Source organism: Pelmatolapia mariae, linkage group LG10_11 (assembly GCF_036321145.2).
Source record: "Pelmatolapia mariae isolate MD_Pm_ZW linkage group LG10_11, Pm_UMD_F_2, whole genome shotgun sequence".
In the NCBI taxonomy this organism is placed as follows: domain Eukaryota; kingdom Metazoa; phylum Chordata; class Actinopteri; order Cichliformes; family Cichlidae; genus Pelmatolapia; species Pelmatolapia mariae.
In genome coordinates, this window is record NC_086236.1 from 8,394,745 (window position 1) to 8,412,901 (window position 18,157).

An 18,157-nucleotide genomic window follows, 5' to 3' on the forward strand; every position below is an offset into this window, starting at 1 on the left:
CCCAGCAGCATATACTACAGGATACACATAGAAGATCCAGAGGCTTTGATTCCCAACTACTTAAACTGGCTTTGAAAATATGGAATAGCACCTTAGTCATGAAACACCGCACAAGCTCTTTACCTTCTCATAGATTCCTGAAGGGCTACATGGGTTTCCTCACAAGTCTAAATGTTCATGGGCTTGGAGACGGAGAGAGGAGATTTGGGCACATCATCTACTGGTATGAGCTTTTCGATCCCTTTAAAAAATTCACGAGCTCTTGGTTGACACAGCCGTCAAAAAGTCAGTCATTCCTGGTGGGCACTGGACACTGCGAGGACTGTCCTAGTTATTGGAGAATTGGACAGATGGGAAGATGATGACATGGGTAGGACTGACACCTTTGTCAAGCTTAAAGCAATGACAGGTGGTGTATTTCCACAGCCATATATACTGTGAGACATGTGCTACTCCACAACAAATTAAAGAAAGGCTGAATTGTTTCAACTTCATTTCACTCCACCCAGTTTGGTGGGATGGCTGTATACCAGTGTCGACTTAAAATTATGTTACACTCTGACAACAATGGTCTCTAGTGATTGCTTTGAGAAAATAAAATCCCCTCCCCTATGGAAATCAATTATAATTGAGGTAATGACAGACTAGAGCTGGGCGATAAAACGATAACGATATGTATTGCGAAATAACTTTTTCTCGATAGAAAAATTAAACTATTGCGATAGGCCTCATCTCTCTTGTCCTCTTAAAAAAAAGAAAAAAAAAAGAACAGCCAATCCAAATTAAGTAGCGCAGAGCCGAACCAATCACAGCCGCAGCGTCACGTCACGTGACTTGTTACGTACAGCACAAGTGCCAAGGCGCACGTGTATTTGTTTTTGCAGCCGGGCTGCCCAGGTAATGAAGGAAATGAGTTTGCCGACTAGAGAAAAATCAACCGAGAGCGTGAGCGAAGGTTACCGAAGAAAAAAACGATGATGGTTCCAATGCTGGAGAGCTTGTCGAACGGAAGGGCCATAGAAGTTCCGTAGTGTGAAGGTATTTCGGCTATTTCAAGTCTTACAAAAAACAGAGTAGCGCACTGTAAATTGTGCCGAAAGCAAGTCTGGAAATACAATAAACCGGTGCATGCTCAATCTCTGACTGAAAGCGCTAATTCGTCATTCGGCTTTTGTCAGACTAAAGTAACTGTTAAAACTGTTTGAAAAGCTAAGCTATACAACAAGGAGAGATTGAGAATTTCCTTTTAGTTCTCAGTTTATTTGATATTGACAAAAGTTAGTTCGTTTTACAGAAGAACAGACAAAATTGACTAAGATTTATTTTTAGAATTAAAATTTTGTTTCTAAGGCAAGGCAAGGCAAGGCAAGATTATTTATATAGCACAATTCAACAACAAGGTGATTCAAAGTGCTTTACAGAGACATTAAAAACAAAAACAAATAAAAAGCACGATTTAAAATTGATTAAGACAAGCAAACAAACAAACAAACAAACAAACAAACAAACAAACAAACAAACAAAACAGTATTTAAAATCAAAAATCAAAACAGTAGATAAAATCAGAACAGTAGATAAAATCAGAACAGTAGATAAAGTCAGTAGTTAAAATGTAAGTTTTGAAATTTAAGCTTAAAAGTGTGGATTTGGTGCTTTATTCAAAAGCAGCTGAGAACAGGTGAGTCTTCAACCTGGATTTAAATAAACTGAGTGTTTCAGCTGATCTGAGGCTTTCTGGGAGTTTGTTCCAGATATATGGAGCATAAAAGCTGAATGCAGCTTCTCCGTGTCTGGTTCTGACTCTGGGAACTGATAAAAAACCGGATCCAGATGACCTGAGGGATCTGGAAGGTTCATACTGGGTCAGGAGGTCACTGATGTATTTTGGTCCTAAACCATTCAGAGCTTTATAAACCAGCATCAGAACTTTAAAGTCTATCCTCTGACGGACAGGCAGCCAGTGTAAAGACCTCAGAGCTGGACTGATGTGGTCCACTTTTTTGGTCTTAGTGAGGACTCTAGCAGCAGAGTTCTGAATGAGCTGTAGTTGTCTGACTGATTTTTTAGGTAGACCTGTAAAGATGCTGTTACAGTAATCAAGCCTGCTAAAGATGAATGCATGGACTAGTTTTTCCAGGTCGTGTTGAGACATCAGATCTTTTATCCTTGAAATATTCTTGAGGTGATAGTAAGCCGATTTTGTTATTGTCTTAATGTGTTTTTCTAAGTTTAGGTCTGCATCCATCACTACACCCAAATTTCTCGCCTGGTTGGTGGTTTTTAGGTGTATAGATTGAAGTTCTCTGGTGACCTGTAATCGTTTTTCTTTGGCACCAAAGACTATTACTTCAGTTTTGTTTTTGTTTAGCTGGAGAAAATTGTGGCACAACCAGTCATTAGTTTCCTCAATGCATTTACCAAGAGCCTGTACAGGGCCTTGGTCTCCTGGTGACATTGTGATATATATTTGTGTGTCATCTGCATAGCTATGATAGTTTATTTTGTTGTTCTTTATAATCTGTGCCAGTGGGAGCATGTAGATGTTAAACAGAAGGGGTCCCAAGATGGAACCTTGGGGAACTCCACATGTGATACTTGTCTGCTCAGATGTGAAGTTACCTATTGATACAAAGTATTTCCTGTTTTCTAAGTATGTTTTGAACCAGTTTAGTACAGTTCCTGAAAGACCTGCCCAGTTCTCCAGTCGTTTGAGTAATATGTTGTGGTCAACTGTATCAAATGCTGCACTGAGATCCAGTAAAACTAAGACTGACATTTTTCCACTGTCTGTATTCAGACATATGTCATTAAACACTTTGGTCAGAGCGGTTTCAGTGCTGTGGTTCTGTCTAAAACCTGACTGGAAGGCATCATAGCAGTTATTCTGTGTTAAGAAGTAATTGAGCTGTTGAGAAACTGCTTTTTCAATGATCTTACTTAAAAATGGGAGGTTTGAGATCGGCCTGTAGTTATTCATTTGTGTCTTGTCAAGATTGTCCTTTTTCAGTATAGGTTTAATTACAGCAGTTTTTAGTGATTCTGGAAACACACCTGACGTTAAAGAAAAGTTTATGATCTGTAACAGGTCTGACTCCAAAGTCTTTGAGACCTTTTTGAAAAAACTCGTTGGCAGGACATCTAAACAGCAAGAGGAGGAGTTCAGTTGACCTAAGATGTCCTCCAGGTCTTTGTTGTTAATAGGGTGAAACTGTTTGATGGTGTTTAAACAGTTTTTTGGTGGACACAGTACATGTCCTGGATCTGCTGTTGATGTACCAATTGCTTGTCTAATCTTTTGGATTTTTTCTGTGAAGAATTTGGCAAAGTCATTGCAGGCCATGGTCGAATGAAGTTCAGCTGCCACTGACACAGGAGGGTTTGTTAGCCTGTCAACTGTAGAAAATAGGACCCGAGCGTTATGACTGTTTTTGGTGATGATGTCAGAGAAGTAGGACCTCCTTGCACTCCTCAGTTGTAAATTATAATTGTGAAGTTTCTCTTTATAGATGTCATAATGAACCTGGAGGTTTGTTTTTCTCCATCTGCGCTCAGCTTTCCTACACTCTCTTTTTTCATATTTCACCAGTGTGGAGTTTCTCCATGGAGACTTCTTCCTTCCAGAGATAACCTTCACCTTAATGGGAGCAATAGTGTCCATTACATTTAACATTTTAGCATTGAAGCTAGTGACGAGCTCATTGACTGAACCTCTGGACAGGTCAGGTGTTAATGGGAAGACCTGGTTAAAGATCTCACTACTGTGTTCAGTTATACACCGTTTTGTGATCACTGCTGTTGATATAGTTGTGTGGGCTGAGATTTTACTTTCAAAGAAAACACAGTAATGATCAGACAGGCCCACATCAGACACAGTAACCTTTGAAATGCTCAGGCCCTTGGAGATCAGTAGGTCAAGAGTGTGTCCTCTATTATGTGTGGCCTCTGTTACATGCTGAGTCAGCCCAAAGTTGCCCAGAGTGTTACTCAGGTCTTTAGTCCCTTTGTCCTGAGGGTTGTCCACATGGATGTTAAAATCCCCAACAATAATTACACAGTCGAAATCAACACAGATCACAGACAGCAGTTCACTGAGGTCATTAAAAAAGTCTGTGCAGTATTTGGGAGGCCTGTAAACATTAAGAAACACAACTTTGGATGGGGCCTTCAGCTGTAACGCCACATATTCAAAAGACTGAAAACTTCCAGGAGATAGCTGCTTACATTGAAATGATTCATTAAATAAGACGGCAACCCCTCCTCCTCTCCTGCTCACCCTGGCCTCACTGATAAAACTGTAGTTAGGAGGGGTCGTCTCGATGAGAACAGCTCCACTGTTACTTTGGTCCAACCAAGTTTCAGTTAAAAACATAAAATCAAGGCTGTGCTCAGTGATTAAATCATTAATTAAAAATGTTTTCCCAGCTAAAGATCTAACGTTTAATAAAGCCAACTTAAGTGTTTTAGAGGTATTATTTGCCCCCTCGTGTTTGGGAGCAGTCTGTGGCACACAAGGTATGTTTACTACATTTAAAGATCTTTTAGAGTGCAGCTCTTTGTGTTTTGACCAGGCCACATGTCTCCTTCTGTCACCTAAAAGTACAGAAATTTTGAAACCTTCTAATAAACAGGGTCCCAGCTTCTCCTGGGAAAAGTCACCACTGTCATAATCCTCGCAGCCCGGACCCTCCACACATCACACATCAGACTGCGGAGACAGAGCATGAAGGTGGTAAGGAGGAACTAAGGGCGGCGAGGCTGCGCAGTGTAACTTTGGTTGCTCTGTTGAGGGCGGGGCTCGATGGCGAACCTTTGGCTGCTCTGGTGGGGGGTTAATGGGGGACAAAAAGGGATTGGGCCGGGGGGTAGATCTGAGCCCAGCATTGACCCGCTCCATCATCTCCTCAGTGAATTTCAGGTGTGGGGAGGAGGGAGAAAGGGAGGGGGAGGAGGGTGATGGCCTGTCAGGGGTTTGGGGGACTGGGGAAGGTCGTGGTCCCTGGTCCTGGTCGTTGGTGTTGTTGAGAGAGGTGGAGGCAAATAGGGACCCCTCTTCTTGCCTCAGATGTCTCTCCTTTCTGAGGCTCTTCCCGGGTGGGGGCAGATGGAGCTCCTCCTCAAGGTTTCTGCTGGGCTTTGTTTGTTCTTGGAGTACTGTTTGTTCCTCTTTATGAGATAACTCCTCGTTTATCTCAGCCTTGGCACCAAGCACAGATGGATGACGTATGGAATAAAACAAGTTGGAGGTGAACAGTTTCACCCCTGACTTGTTAAAATTAAATCCATTTGCTTTAAACAGATGCCTGCGTTCCCAAAAAATATTAAAGTTGTTGATAAAATGCACTGAGTGGTCAGTACATGCTGATATAAGCCATTTATTCAGTGCAAACAATCTGCTGAATCTCTCGTCTCCTCCTCTGACGGGCGGTACAGGCCCACTGATGAATACAGCTGCATTCAGAGAGTTTACAGTATTTAATAATCCAGTAAAGTCCCGTTTCAGAACCTCCGACTGTTGTTTGGACACATCGTTTGACCCTGTATGCAGAACAATATTTGTCACAGTTGGATATTCATCTGCAATCTGAAGAATTCTCTCCTTCAGGGAATTGACAATTTAGTAGTCTGTTTTGTTTGTTCTATTTTGAAACTTAAATGCTTTAGCGGCTGCCTTTTGTGTAGTTTGCAATATTTGCCTTTATTTATCTGAAACTGAAGTCTCATGTTCCTTAAGTGCATCTACCCTGTTGAACTTATTATGGGAAATAAATATTTAAATCAAAACAAGCTGCAGATTATTTCAGATTTTACTCGTGAGCAACGGCACATTTAAATCTTACAAATATAGTTATTTGATTGATTATACTTTATTCATCCCGAGGGAAATTGGGTTAAGGCTGCCAGCCGTGCCAGCGCCGTTATAATTTGGCTTATATCATGACATATATCGTTATCGCCTGAAATGAAAAAAACATATCGTGATATGAAAAAATCTTATATCGCCCAGCTCTATGACAGACTAAAGATTAATCATTTCAGACTTACGTTAGAACATCGTATTAGAGACACAACTGTTGTCTGACTATGTCCTATATCCACACAATATTGCCATCAACATCCAAGCAGTTATTCATCAGCAGGCGGAAAAACTGTTACCTGTTGGCAGAAGCATTATGGACAAAAATGGAGAATGAACATGGTTTTGGACAAGGACTCAGAGTAGCAGACAGTACGCCAGTCTTTCTTCCCATAAGAGAAAGACCCCATAGTGAACTGTTAGATGACGCGCTAAGGCAACATACATTATCTGCAGATTTCACGCACCTTCAGTCTGTTATTGGCAAAACACTGCTTGCTATGCATACATCACAGCTGTGACTGCAGTTGCTGATGGCATGACTTAGTGCAAGTATCTCAGCCATACTGAAAAGCAGCCGCAGGGACATTTGTTGCTGGGAAACTCCCACAATCCTCTGTGGCTGCTCCACTTATAAATACAGTAAGCACAATGAGCAACAACCAAATAAAAAAACAATATTCTTGATTAAACACTCACTTTTATAGCAGTGTTAATGAGGGGTGAAAAATTTCAGAGGGTCTACTGCTGGTCTACAAATGAAAGAAATTGATTAGATGCGGTGTGTGAACAAACTTGCTGTTATTTTGCACTTGTAGTTGTAAGTGAAAGTGACAGGTGTTTAGAGCTCAATCTGTTGTAAATACCAGACAATACACAAAGCTTTAGAGCAGGGGTTGTCCAACTTTTTAATGTCTGCTGTTACCACCGGTACTCTCAGAATCTATCATCAGGATCGTCTTGAGAGCCTAAAAAAGAAAGCAACTTGACTTTTTTTAAGTTTGCGAAGACATTTCACCTCTCATTCAAAAAGTCTCCTTCAGTTCTAAAAAAAATAGAGGAGAGTCTGAGGTATTTAACACCTGGTGGTTGTTGCCCTTTTGGAAGTAGTCCTAAGGATAGTTGATCCCACTATGGTAATGACCTACGCTTTTCTTCACACCTTAACACATGTGACGACTAACAGGATCAATAGTGGGTCAGCGATCTTTAGAGCCACTTCCAAAGAGCACAGCCCTCACTAGGGGTTAAATGCCTGGGACTCTCAAGCCTTTTCAGAACTCAAGAAGCCTCTGGGAGAGAAGCCTTTGCAAGCCTAAAGAAGTCCAGTTGTCTTTTTCAAGCTCCCAAGATTCCCATGTCCTGGAGGACTGAGAACCTACTCAGCAACAGCATTGTTTAAAGTACTAGGCTGAATTCATAAAGCCATTATTTCGGCATTGCACCCAAACAATGGGTTAAAAAGGCAAAAGCCTGTGTTAATCCCATGGTAGCTCTCTTTGTGGTCAGCATCGAGGGATTCTTTCCAAGTTACATGCATTGTAATTGTAATTGCATTGTAATTTATTCGGTGTTTATGCAAAAAACAAAACAAAAGAGATAAATGTAGTTCTGAGAACCAAAGTTTATTACAGGCTAAATGTAGTGTAAATGCAGGCATTGTGAATATACCACGACGCAGAAACTTTGATGTCCGTTGGGTTTTCTGTTTTTGTTTCTTCTTTTTGGCAGGCATCTGTGAAAAACAGTCAATACTCTAGCACTATAAGTTTTGTTTGCTACCCTTTTGTAAGTACATTTACTAAAACTTGTGCTTCTCTTGAGGGTTTCTTTGTTCTAGTTTTACTTCCTCCATTATAAAACAAATAGCTCGTGAAACCACACTTTGCTGAGAAGCCTCCGCAGCACTGGCCGTAATGCTACAATGCTGCCACAGTAACTATTTTACAACCATTAAATAAATTACGCAAACACCTTTTGTTTTACTTCTTCCCTTGTGTCTTACTTTAGCAGCTATGAAATAGGTTTATATTATATGGTTTGTTGTCATTTGGAATATTTTTAAATGTTAATCATTTGCTCACTAGAGATCTCACATCTCGTTGCAGTTGGACTTGTCTTGTATTTTTGTAACATTGATTACACTATTGTACTTAGCTATATTTATATGTTGAGAAAGTCGATTTTTTCTGTAATAACACCATTCAGACCCTAAAATTATGATTCAGTTTCTGTTGATTTCAGATATTAACATTCACTTTAGCATTCTAGGATATTCTTGAAATAAGCTGAATTTGAAGCAAGTTGCAATATTTGTACACCAACATTTCTTTCTTCATCATCTATTTATTTACCCAAGTTCTTAGACTCACTGGCTGCAGTTGAATACAAACATTTCTTTTATCCCGATTGTTTCTGATTGATTCTGACTGCTTGAAATGAACATGATGTTTGACTTAATACAGTCTGGTGTTTACATCTGCCAACACATTTAATCTGTCATGCATTCATCTTCCTCAATGGTTATCTTCTCTTTGACGTGTATTTGATCAGTTCCCTGAAGATAGATACATATCAGCACAGTAGTTGCTGTTATTCATATTCCTTAATTCTTTTTTTACAATATATGTACAGTTTTAAACCATTCACATGGTTGTTTACCAGTTCATAAACATTTCCTACAGAACTGATGCTATAGTATTCGTGCTGTGCTGTGCTGTGTTTGTTGTGCAACTATCAAATATTGCATACAGTCATTTATTATTTTATGTTGATTTCATTAAGATAATTGGTTTTAATCAAAGTAAAATGTCAATAAAAGCTACTACTGAGACAGTACACATTATTACATCCACTAATCAAAGAATGAATATCTAATACAAATATCAAGCTGTAGCTGAATTATTTAAAAAAATTTGATTATAATTCCTGAAATCTGATTTGATGTATGCACGCTTAATCGTCTCCTCTCAGTGGACAAAAAGCAGCCTAGGTTTTTCTTGCTTCAAGGAAAAAGCCTAACAGTTTCTACTACTTATTTTCTGTTTTTGCAACAACAAAAAGCTCGAAATTAACTCAATTTAACTTCAAGATGATGACAACATCAGCACCAGTTTTATACTGAAAATAATATAAAGCATAGCAACATAAAGCTCATAAGCATCTATTTCAGTTTAAATCTTTTTTGAATTACCTTGAACTACCTTAGTGATGAGGTTATGACAGTTATATTGCTCACATGATTTTTTTTTTTACACACAATTTGTCTAACTTAAAGTTCAATCACCGGTTTCTTTTATCAGGTAGTGATAGTGAGCAACAAGGCAAATGTCTATTTATCTGAAAATGTCAAAGATAATTACTTTAAACAGCCACTGCCATGATATTGTATCTGCATTATGACAGATTAATTAGGAGATGAAACAGTTGAAACAGCTGTGCCATTTTCCTTAACGATCAAGACGTGTTTCTGGTCAAAGTTCAACCATTTAGATTTTATTACGCTCTCAGTACATCAGATCACATCACAATAAAGCCCTGCAAGGGTTGTCTGAATAAAGCGGGAGGAGAGAAAGCAAGCAGACATCTAAAACACTGGAAGCATGCATTGTTATCATTCTGACGTTTGAGACGTGTGTCATATATGAATAATTTTTTAGTTGCAGCCATGCTGGAGCGTTGGCTTGCGTTATACTTGCAAAACTCTACTCTCTCACCACTTTTAAATCAGCTCTCAAAACCCATCTATTCAGAATTGTATACAACTGATTCTTTTAGTCCATTTTGACCTTGCTCAGCTTTTATACTTTCATGCTTGTTTTTTTGTCTAAATTATATTTTGCTATGTTTTATTATATTGTATTGTTGCTATTGTTCTTGTGCTATTGTAAGGTGACCTTGAGGGTCTTAAAGGCGCCTATAAATAAAATGTAGTATTATTATTATTATTATTTATTATTAAAACCTCAAAGTGCAAAATCTCTGATGTTAACTTTGGGAGCTACTGCTTTATCTGTAGGTTTTCCTCAAAGGTAATAAAGGTCACAATCCTGCAGATGATCAAATCGACTGGCCCAATAACTTTGGATATTTAAGATTAAAGACAGACAAGGTCAGAACAACAATACAGACATACTGTTGGCTGTTTTGCTTGCTCTACTGTAGCTCCATCTTTAAAGAATAACAACATTCATCAGCAAGTTGAAACCTATACTTTTAACTTCAACTTTTTTAGTTTATTCCAAGTAGAAGGAGCTGCCTCCATAAAAGCTGTTTTACTGAGCTCTGTGCCTACTCGCCGTACAGGCAAGAGCAGGGGGTCTAACCTATGCTCAGTGTGAGCTGTAATTTTTTTATGGGATGCAGTTCCCTTACCCTTTACATCTTATTACATTCTCTTCTCCCTGGCATAATGCAGAGGCAGTGTTAGGATCTATAATTGAAAGGTCTGAATGATATATTTTTGCAAGGATGCACCAACAGTGATAATCTGGGATGATACCGGCTCCAGAGCTTGTTACTGGTCCCGCCAACCTGCAGAGTGCTTCCTATTGTATCGTTTGTTGTCTCTCTGTGCTCTTCTTTTCCCTCTCTTTGCTTCACCCTCACCCCAACTGGCTGTGGCAGATGGTCACCCTCCCCGAGCCTGGTTCTGCTGTTCAGTTTGTTCCTGTTAAAAGACTTTTTTTTTTCCCTCCCCTGTCACCAAATGCTGGCGCAGAGGGAATCATTTGGTTTCTGGTTTGCCCCGAGAGGACTGTTGTCGGCTGAATAGACGAATTGTATTAATAAATTGACCAATTACTTGTGCGACAATGTATCAGTGGTATTTTTTGTTTTTATTGTGGTTCTTTATAACCCAGTTTGTGCCAAGGGAACAAACAAATCTTTGTTGTAAAAAGTAACAAGGCTGTTTCAAAGTTCTTCTGTCCTTCATCACACAATCTTTGAACATTTAACGACCGCAAAACTGAAAGTGACACAGAAGAGAAATACTGGCCACTGGCATCAGTGAGTCGGTGTCATTTTATTTACCAAAAGGCAAGAGATGGCAGTCAGCATGATGTCTACTGAATCCTCGTATACACTGGTAAATTCTTATATTTTTACTCTTCTAAATTAGGAAAACCTATACGGTAAAAATATGACATTCTGTAGCGCTGAAAATTGTAATCCGGTTTTTAAATCATAACTTGTTTAAATTACCACTTGAGCATTTGAATAAAATGCAGACCTCATGTGCTTATTAACTTAATAAATCCGAGCCAACAGGAATCAACCTGAGTAAAAGAAAAAAAAAAGGTTTACTTAATGAACGAGCTGCATGCTTTGCTCACGGTATGGCTCTAAGCAGCATGTATTGACAAATGTAGATTGCAATGCATCCGACTGGGGGACTATTGACATTTCAACAGCAAAGACACATCCTTGTGGCTGGGAAATTTCTTGGTGCAGTGAGAGATGACCTTGCTGAATACATATTCTGTGGAAACGCTGATAGAGCTTCAGTAGCCTGGGAAATTGAACTTGTCTTATAAAAAGAAAGCATACAGGATGACAAGCAAACACTGTATGCGTGTGATTGATTCAGTCATTAATCTGAGCTGTACTCGGCGTGTTTGTGTGTATATGGGGCTGCAAAGGTACAAATGCATGCTTGTATGTGTTCAAAGAGCCCGTCTGTGCACACATGGATAAGACTCCTTCTGTTTAACTGCTGTCCCTCAGCCCACCTCTGTCCTCACACGTCTTCCATTCTATTGATTGGCGTACAGAACAAATACGCGAGTCCCCATTGCAGGTAAAAAGAACTCTTGTCTGTAGTGGTGGGTAAACTAAGAAAACACCATGACCTCTGACAACAAGAAATGTTTTTCTTGTTCTCAAGTCTGTGAAAAGGTTATTCTTTTTAGTACTGGTTTACTCCAGTAAACTAAAATAGAAATGTGTCAGTGATTTAGCTGATACTACTATTATTTCTCCTCCTTCTTTGGTTGAGAATATTTTGAAAAGCTGAGAAGTACTTTAGCAGTTGAATCAACTCTTGAATGGAAAAACATGCTCATGTTTGACCCAGTTACTTAGGTCTAAGTCACCCAGCACAAGAGATTGGTTAAACCACAGGTGTTCCCTGACCCATTGGCAAATGGTTGCTGGGGGTTGCTAGGTTAAATGGTATATGGTAATGTACCAAAAACTTCCTCATGATTGCTTTGGTCACTAGAGTTGGCCACTTATAGTTTGCATGAAAGACGCCGACTTGTATGCAAACACTCACCCATACTATCCGAGCTATAGTCAAACACAAACCTAAAACAGAACGTAAAAGGCAAGCAGCCTCAATTTCCCATTTGTGGCACACTTTGCTCGAGGTTCACTATAGCTCAGAGAGTAAAAGGCGAGTGTTGGCAGACAAGTCAGTGCCTTTCATGCAAACAATGGCCAATATTTGGGAGGGTACTAATTTCTCCTAGCAACTACCAGCAACCACATCTAACTGTCAGGGGAAAACACATTTTTTCTCACTGACCAGTCTCTAGGCCTGTGTGACCATCTGAGAGATGTGTGGTCACAATGGTAGGCTATAGCAAACCCTACTTTATGATCCTTTAATGGGATATAATTTACAACATGAACATTACCTAGAATTCAACAAGAAATTAAACTAATAACTGAGATCATTTAAAAAAACTTCAAATGATTTTTTTTTTACTTCAGTGTAACCAGATTACATTTTCCCAACCAGGGGATTTTCCCCTACTGGCCATTTGTAAGTTTAAGGCTTGTTGTCATTGTTTTTTCTAACCTTGAAATTATGTCAATTTTTTTATAGACTTAAGATTGTAGCCATGTTGAATGCAGATGGGAAGTTCTCTACTGACTGATTCATATTTTAGTTTGTATAAAATCAACAAAATTAAAGCACCTCGACATGATGACAACTTTGAGCTGAACGTAATCCGCATGCTTCGTTTGAGAAAGGCAGTAGAGCACGTCTCGATGAGCTATTATTAATAGTGTTTCAACTGTCTGAACTTGTGTTATCTCTTTTTTCCTTCTTTCTTTTTTGAATTTGATATTTATTCTTGGGTTGTGAACTAAGCTATATTATTTTACTTCACAGACATCTTGAATTTAATCACATGCCTTAAACACCGGCTTAATCATACAAGCCTAAAATAAATCCAGTCCTCTATTTTTAGTCACCCATTTTCCATCTTGTTGCTCCTTTTACATTTTATTTCAGTATAATTTGTTGTAGAAAACAGAAGCACAATGAGAGCACTTATTCCAAAAGATAAAATAAAGCAATCCTAGAGTTAATTTATATTAATTTAAGCCAAAAAAAAGCCATCTGGCACATTTATTGAGTTCTTTAATAGACTCATAATTAACCAAAAGTGAATAATTTTACAAATGGAATGTTAAAGTGACTTTGCAGGCCAACAACTCTCAATTTATAACTGCAAACATTAATGTTTGTACTGCTGGACTTAAAGTGGCATTGCTAATGAATGTAAATTTAGAAATTTCTAAAACTGTATTTCAAACGTGTTGTTAAAACCTTAAAATCTTTAAAGGATAAGGCTGGCAGCACTGTGACATGCCTTTTTCTACCCCTCTGAAGTACTGCAATCATTGGCAAATAGTTCAAAAGGGTAAGCGAGCCAGATTTGGCAGCTTACACACTCATTTGGCACTCCCACTATTTCAGTCCACGCAATGGAATGCAACAGAAACATAGATCTAAGATGAACCTGAACACCGAGAAGACAGCTTATTAGAGTGTCCCAATTTGAATGTGTCAAATATTTCTTAAATTGTGACGGTTTTAGAAAACACTAAAAAAGATGAAACAACACGGTCAAAGTATTTCTGTGCTGGGGATAAAAAGTACCCACTGATTTGGTTTTCACAATAGAGTCCAAGGTAACGGGTGACTGTCATTTGCAATGCATGTTGCAATGAGTTTTTGTCGCTGCTTTGTATGTGATAAGCTGAGAGACCAACACTGCTTGGTGGCAACCGGACAGGTTTGTGACCGAGAACAGGCCTGTGAAGGACTGGGCTCCGTCCAATCAGCCCCTAGGGAGGACTCCTGCTCTTCAATTCTAATTCATGTACATATAAATAACTGTCACTGGCACTGCTAATTGGATTAAAAGGCTTGGTAGAGGAGAGATGGTGAGAGGAGGAGTGAAGACGTTAAGAGAGGCAGCATGGCATGATTCACAGCGTAATTTTTTGTTGGAAAGGTGGCGATTTTTGCACTAAACCCCAATTATTGCTGAGTAAAAGCCACTATGTTTTAAAAGGAATAGCTGAAGCAAAGCAAGGAAGGAACAGAGGACAGTTCATCCTCATATCATAATGTAGTATATTCTTTTAGCCTTACAGTATTAGTTGGAGCAGCTTTCATGCCCTGATAAGTCAGGACACCAAAATGATTATATAGCACAGTGTGTCGATATGATGGTGTAATACATAATACATAAACACTTTGTAAGAAAGCAAGTCGGGGACATTAAAATGTCAAAGAAAGCTAGATGTTGTCTGAAAAGTATCACCGTCCAGTTGCAGTCTAAGCCGCCTAAATCACTCAGAGACCTTAAACAACAATAAGTAACGCCGGATGGAGCTCTGCAGGTTTGCCTTAATACCCAACATTACTCACTTTTCTCATTCAGCGGAGCAGCTGTTAAATTATTTGCTTGTACATCAGATAGTTGTTGCTGGAGTTTTTGTCCACAGCATTTTGAAATCTGTATATTAACTGGTGGCACAATTTGACTTGGATGGAACTACGAAAAATCGGTGCATTTAATTTTTGCGCCCGATGACTGATTGCAAGAGCTTGCAGCAACCAGCTGGTTTCCTAGAGGTTGGGAAGGCAACAATCTCAACCTCTGGATATCCATTTTAGATCACAAGGTGATTGGACAGGTCACCTGGTTGGAGACAAACTGTCTCCAAGTAATCGAGGCCTGGTGAAGGGTTGCAAATAATTACTGTTTGATTTACAAATACAGACAGACTGTAGGCATATCGCAATCTGTGTGAGTCAGTCTGTGCCAATGGGTGAACCTAATTACATTCTAAGGTTTTTGGCTACAAAATGAGAAGAAAGAAAGAAACAGGTTTGTATTTAATGAAATTAAAGAAATGTATAGATGAAGAAAAAAATGGTAGTAAACATAATAGGATGGAAATACCTGTTTTTCACAGCTCAAGGCATTTGAAATCACAATCATAATAATAACTACAAGAGATCCTAGCGAGCACATGATCCAGTAAAGCTAATGCTTATTGCCTTTTTTGCAAGTTTCAAGAGTGTGAGCCGGATCATTAGAATTTAATGGGTTCTTCTTTTGCCCATATTCCACCTCATAAAATCCAGGCTGAGTTTTTGTACAGTCTTGCTGATGACGGAAATGCAGACAAACAAACAGCACAAAAAACCCTCCCATAATCATCATCATTATCATCTCGAAGACTTACCGCAGACCTTACCACGATATACAGGGTTAAGATGTCATTACCAGAGGCTACAGAGGAAAAACAGATCACACATGTTGTTCTAAAACAGCGTAACATGCACCTCTGAGCATGTTTTCCAAAAACAACTCCTTTCTGGATTTTTCAGTTTGGAAGAAACTATCAAATCTCTACTGACAAAGACACACACACAGACAAACACGCGCTGTGGTTGTGGTTTGCTGTCAACAGCCACACCTTTCACCTTCTGTACTCATCTCTTTCTCTCCCAAAATAATTGTAACACTCCAGCTCGCATGTAAAATTAATAAGAATATGATTACACACATTTGATTTGAAAGGCAACATCATTATCTCCTGAATGAAAGCTTAATAGGTAATTACGACAATGCAACAATGAAATGTAATACCAAAGTAGTGAAAGCTATATCCTGTTATCATTTTTAAATCACTGCCACTAGCAACAAGTCTGCGACATAAATGCACTGTCTGTGTGTACACATGTAGAACAGAAAAACTGCAAAGTCCAATTTTTTCCCTCCCAGAAGCTTTAATTTTAAATGTTTTTTCTTTCATTTAAAAAAAATATTTTTTTGAAATAAGACCCTTCAGATCATTGAACTCTCTCTTTGTGCAGTGTGTACTAAGTTGCTCAAGCTAGCGCTACTTAGAATGCTGGTAAGTGACAGAACACATCAGCATCAATGACAGCAGTATGGGTTCAGGAAGGAATGGTGTGTGGCGTTCGCAAGGGTGAGGTAGACAAAAATCAAAATGTGAGCTTGAGAGATGCTGAGAGAAAGACTGCAGATTTGACACAGTGCAAAAATACTAGATGAAAGAGGAAGCATGTATTGAAATGAAACAAAAGCTCGAATATGGTGGGAGGTTGTGGTCAGGAGAAGGAAAGGAGACGTGGGGGAGGCTTACCTGGGTCCTGTGCAGCTCCTGTGTTTGTGGAGGAGGGTACAGTAGGTGGGAAGAGGAGAAGCAGTGGGGAAAAACAGAAAGGGAGATTAGCGTTCAAAACCCCATTCAAAGTTAATTTGCCAGTGCATAAAGGTGCATGCAAGTACAGTACAGGACAAATCAGGTAAGAATCCAAAGGGAAACAACAATCATGCTTTTTCAGCTTTTTAAGAAGAAAATTAAAAATGAAAAATAGCATTTTTAAAAACATTATACAGTCACTGAACAAAGCTCTTCGCTATGCCACACAAATAGCACAGCTTTTACCTTTTACTGTTTAAAGGACTGAAATATGGATTGAATCAGATTAGAATAATACCGTATTTAGAAAGGAATTACATCATAGGCAACGGTGTGAGTTTGCCAAGCAACCGGCAGAACATCCAGGAAGCTCCAGCTCCCAGCCAAGAAACAGTCGAGCACATAATCCCATGCACAAACACATTTTTTTGTCTTTTCTACAAATTAACCAAACTATATCATTTTATAACATGCTAGGTTCTTATTTTTTGTTCTATGGAGAGAAAAAGAGATTCTCATAAAAACTAGATCTACTACAGTGCATGTTTGAGAACCCTGTTTCTTTATATTTCACTTCCAAGGAATCAGGCTTTCTTGTATTTTTAATGGTCATTCAAACATTAAAAATGCACCCAACCAGTGCCTGTAAATAACAGACACTTCTGCAAATAATGTGAAATAACACCAATGTCCTCAACTGAATGTATGGAAAATGGCAAAGGTAACACAGTTTGACAGGCATACAATTGTATTTTTGCAACAACGAGGTAATTCCTAAAGAGTTATTACCTGAAAACCTGGCATAGGTGTGCACAAGAAAAAGCTAGATAAGTAGATGTAAAAGAAGAATTAGCAAGCCTAAAAGAACACAGCTTACAAACAGTACCTGAAAGTCATGTCCTTAAGAAATTTAAAAAAAAAAATCCAATGAAGACCTGACACAGAACCTGAGAGATACATCTGGACCTTCAGTTAATCCAACTACTGCTCACTGAAACCTCAGTGCAAGGATGGTTTTCAAGAAGCGATTCTTAAGCAAAGGAAACAGGGAGAAAAGGTAGAGGTATGCCAAATTACACAAGAACTGGACTAAAATCAGTCGTATGGAGTAATGAATCTGAATTTGTTGGTTCAAATCACTGCCAATACAGAAATGAAGGACGAGGTCAGGAGAGAGGTACATCAGTGAGTGCCCACAGCCATCTGCAAAGCACGGCCGAGGTTTGGGGTTGCATTTCAGCCAGTGGTGATGGGGAGTTTGTAAATATTTATGCAACTATGAACACAGAAAAGAACCATTAGATTCTATCCATCATATAATATGGAAAATAATAAATAATATAATTTGGAAAGTGTCTGATTGGCAATGGCTTAATTCTTCAGCATGACAATGATGGAACACTATCAGTCACTCAAAGTGCAGCAACATCCAAAGAAGAGCTTTGAATGTCCTTTAAGAAACTTGCAGAACTATTCCTGAAGACTATTTAAAGAAACGAAAGCTTGGCTAAGAGAATTCAGGCTGCGTTGAAGAATAAAGGTGTCACATCAAATATTGACTTTCAAGCTTGTTACAATTGTAAAAACTCTGATTTTGCCTTGTATACTGTGTTTCACTGTATGTTTGCACCTTTCAATACAGTTTTGCATGCATTTTTCCTCTTTCCAATAAAGCAAAGAAGGGTGGCTTAAGACTTTTGCTGTATTGCGGTACGTTTATTTATGCACATATGCATGTATTTTGATGCATGTACTTTTTAACCGCCAAAGACTGTGCCAAAAACATAATTTTATAATAAAGGCTATTGCTCTCATTCA

General features: G+C 38.8%; 1 protein-coding gene across 5 annotated transcripts in view; it reads right to left on the bottom strand.

The window, feature by feature from the left end:
- Positions 1–18,157, bottom strand: part of cadm1a (cell adhesion molecule 1a) — a 454,047-nt gene that overhangs the window by 154,483 nt on the left and 281,407 nt on the right. For 4 of the 5 annotated variants that reach the window (XM_063486068.1, XM_063486071.1, XM_063486070.1 and 1 more), the window contains exon 2: positions 16,280–16,297. The exons of the other annotated variant lie outside the window; for it this stretch is intronic. In XM_063486068.1, coding sequence (XP_063342138.1) covers positions 16,280–16,297 — 18 coding nt within the window. The remainder of the gene's footprint in view (positions 1–16,279; positions 16,298–18,157) is intronic. 5 annotated transcript variants of the gene reach the window in all.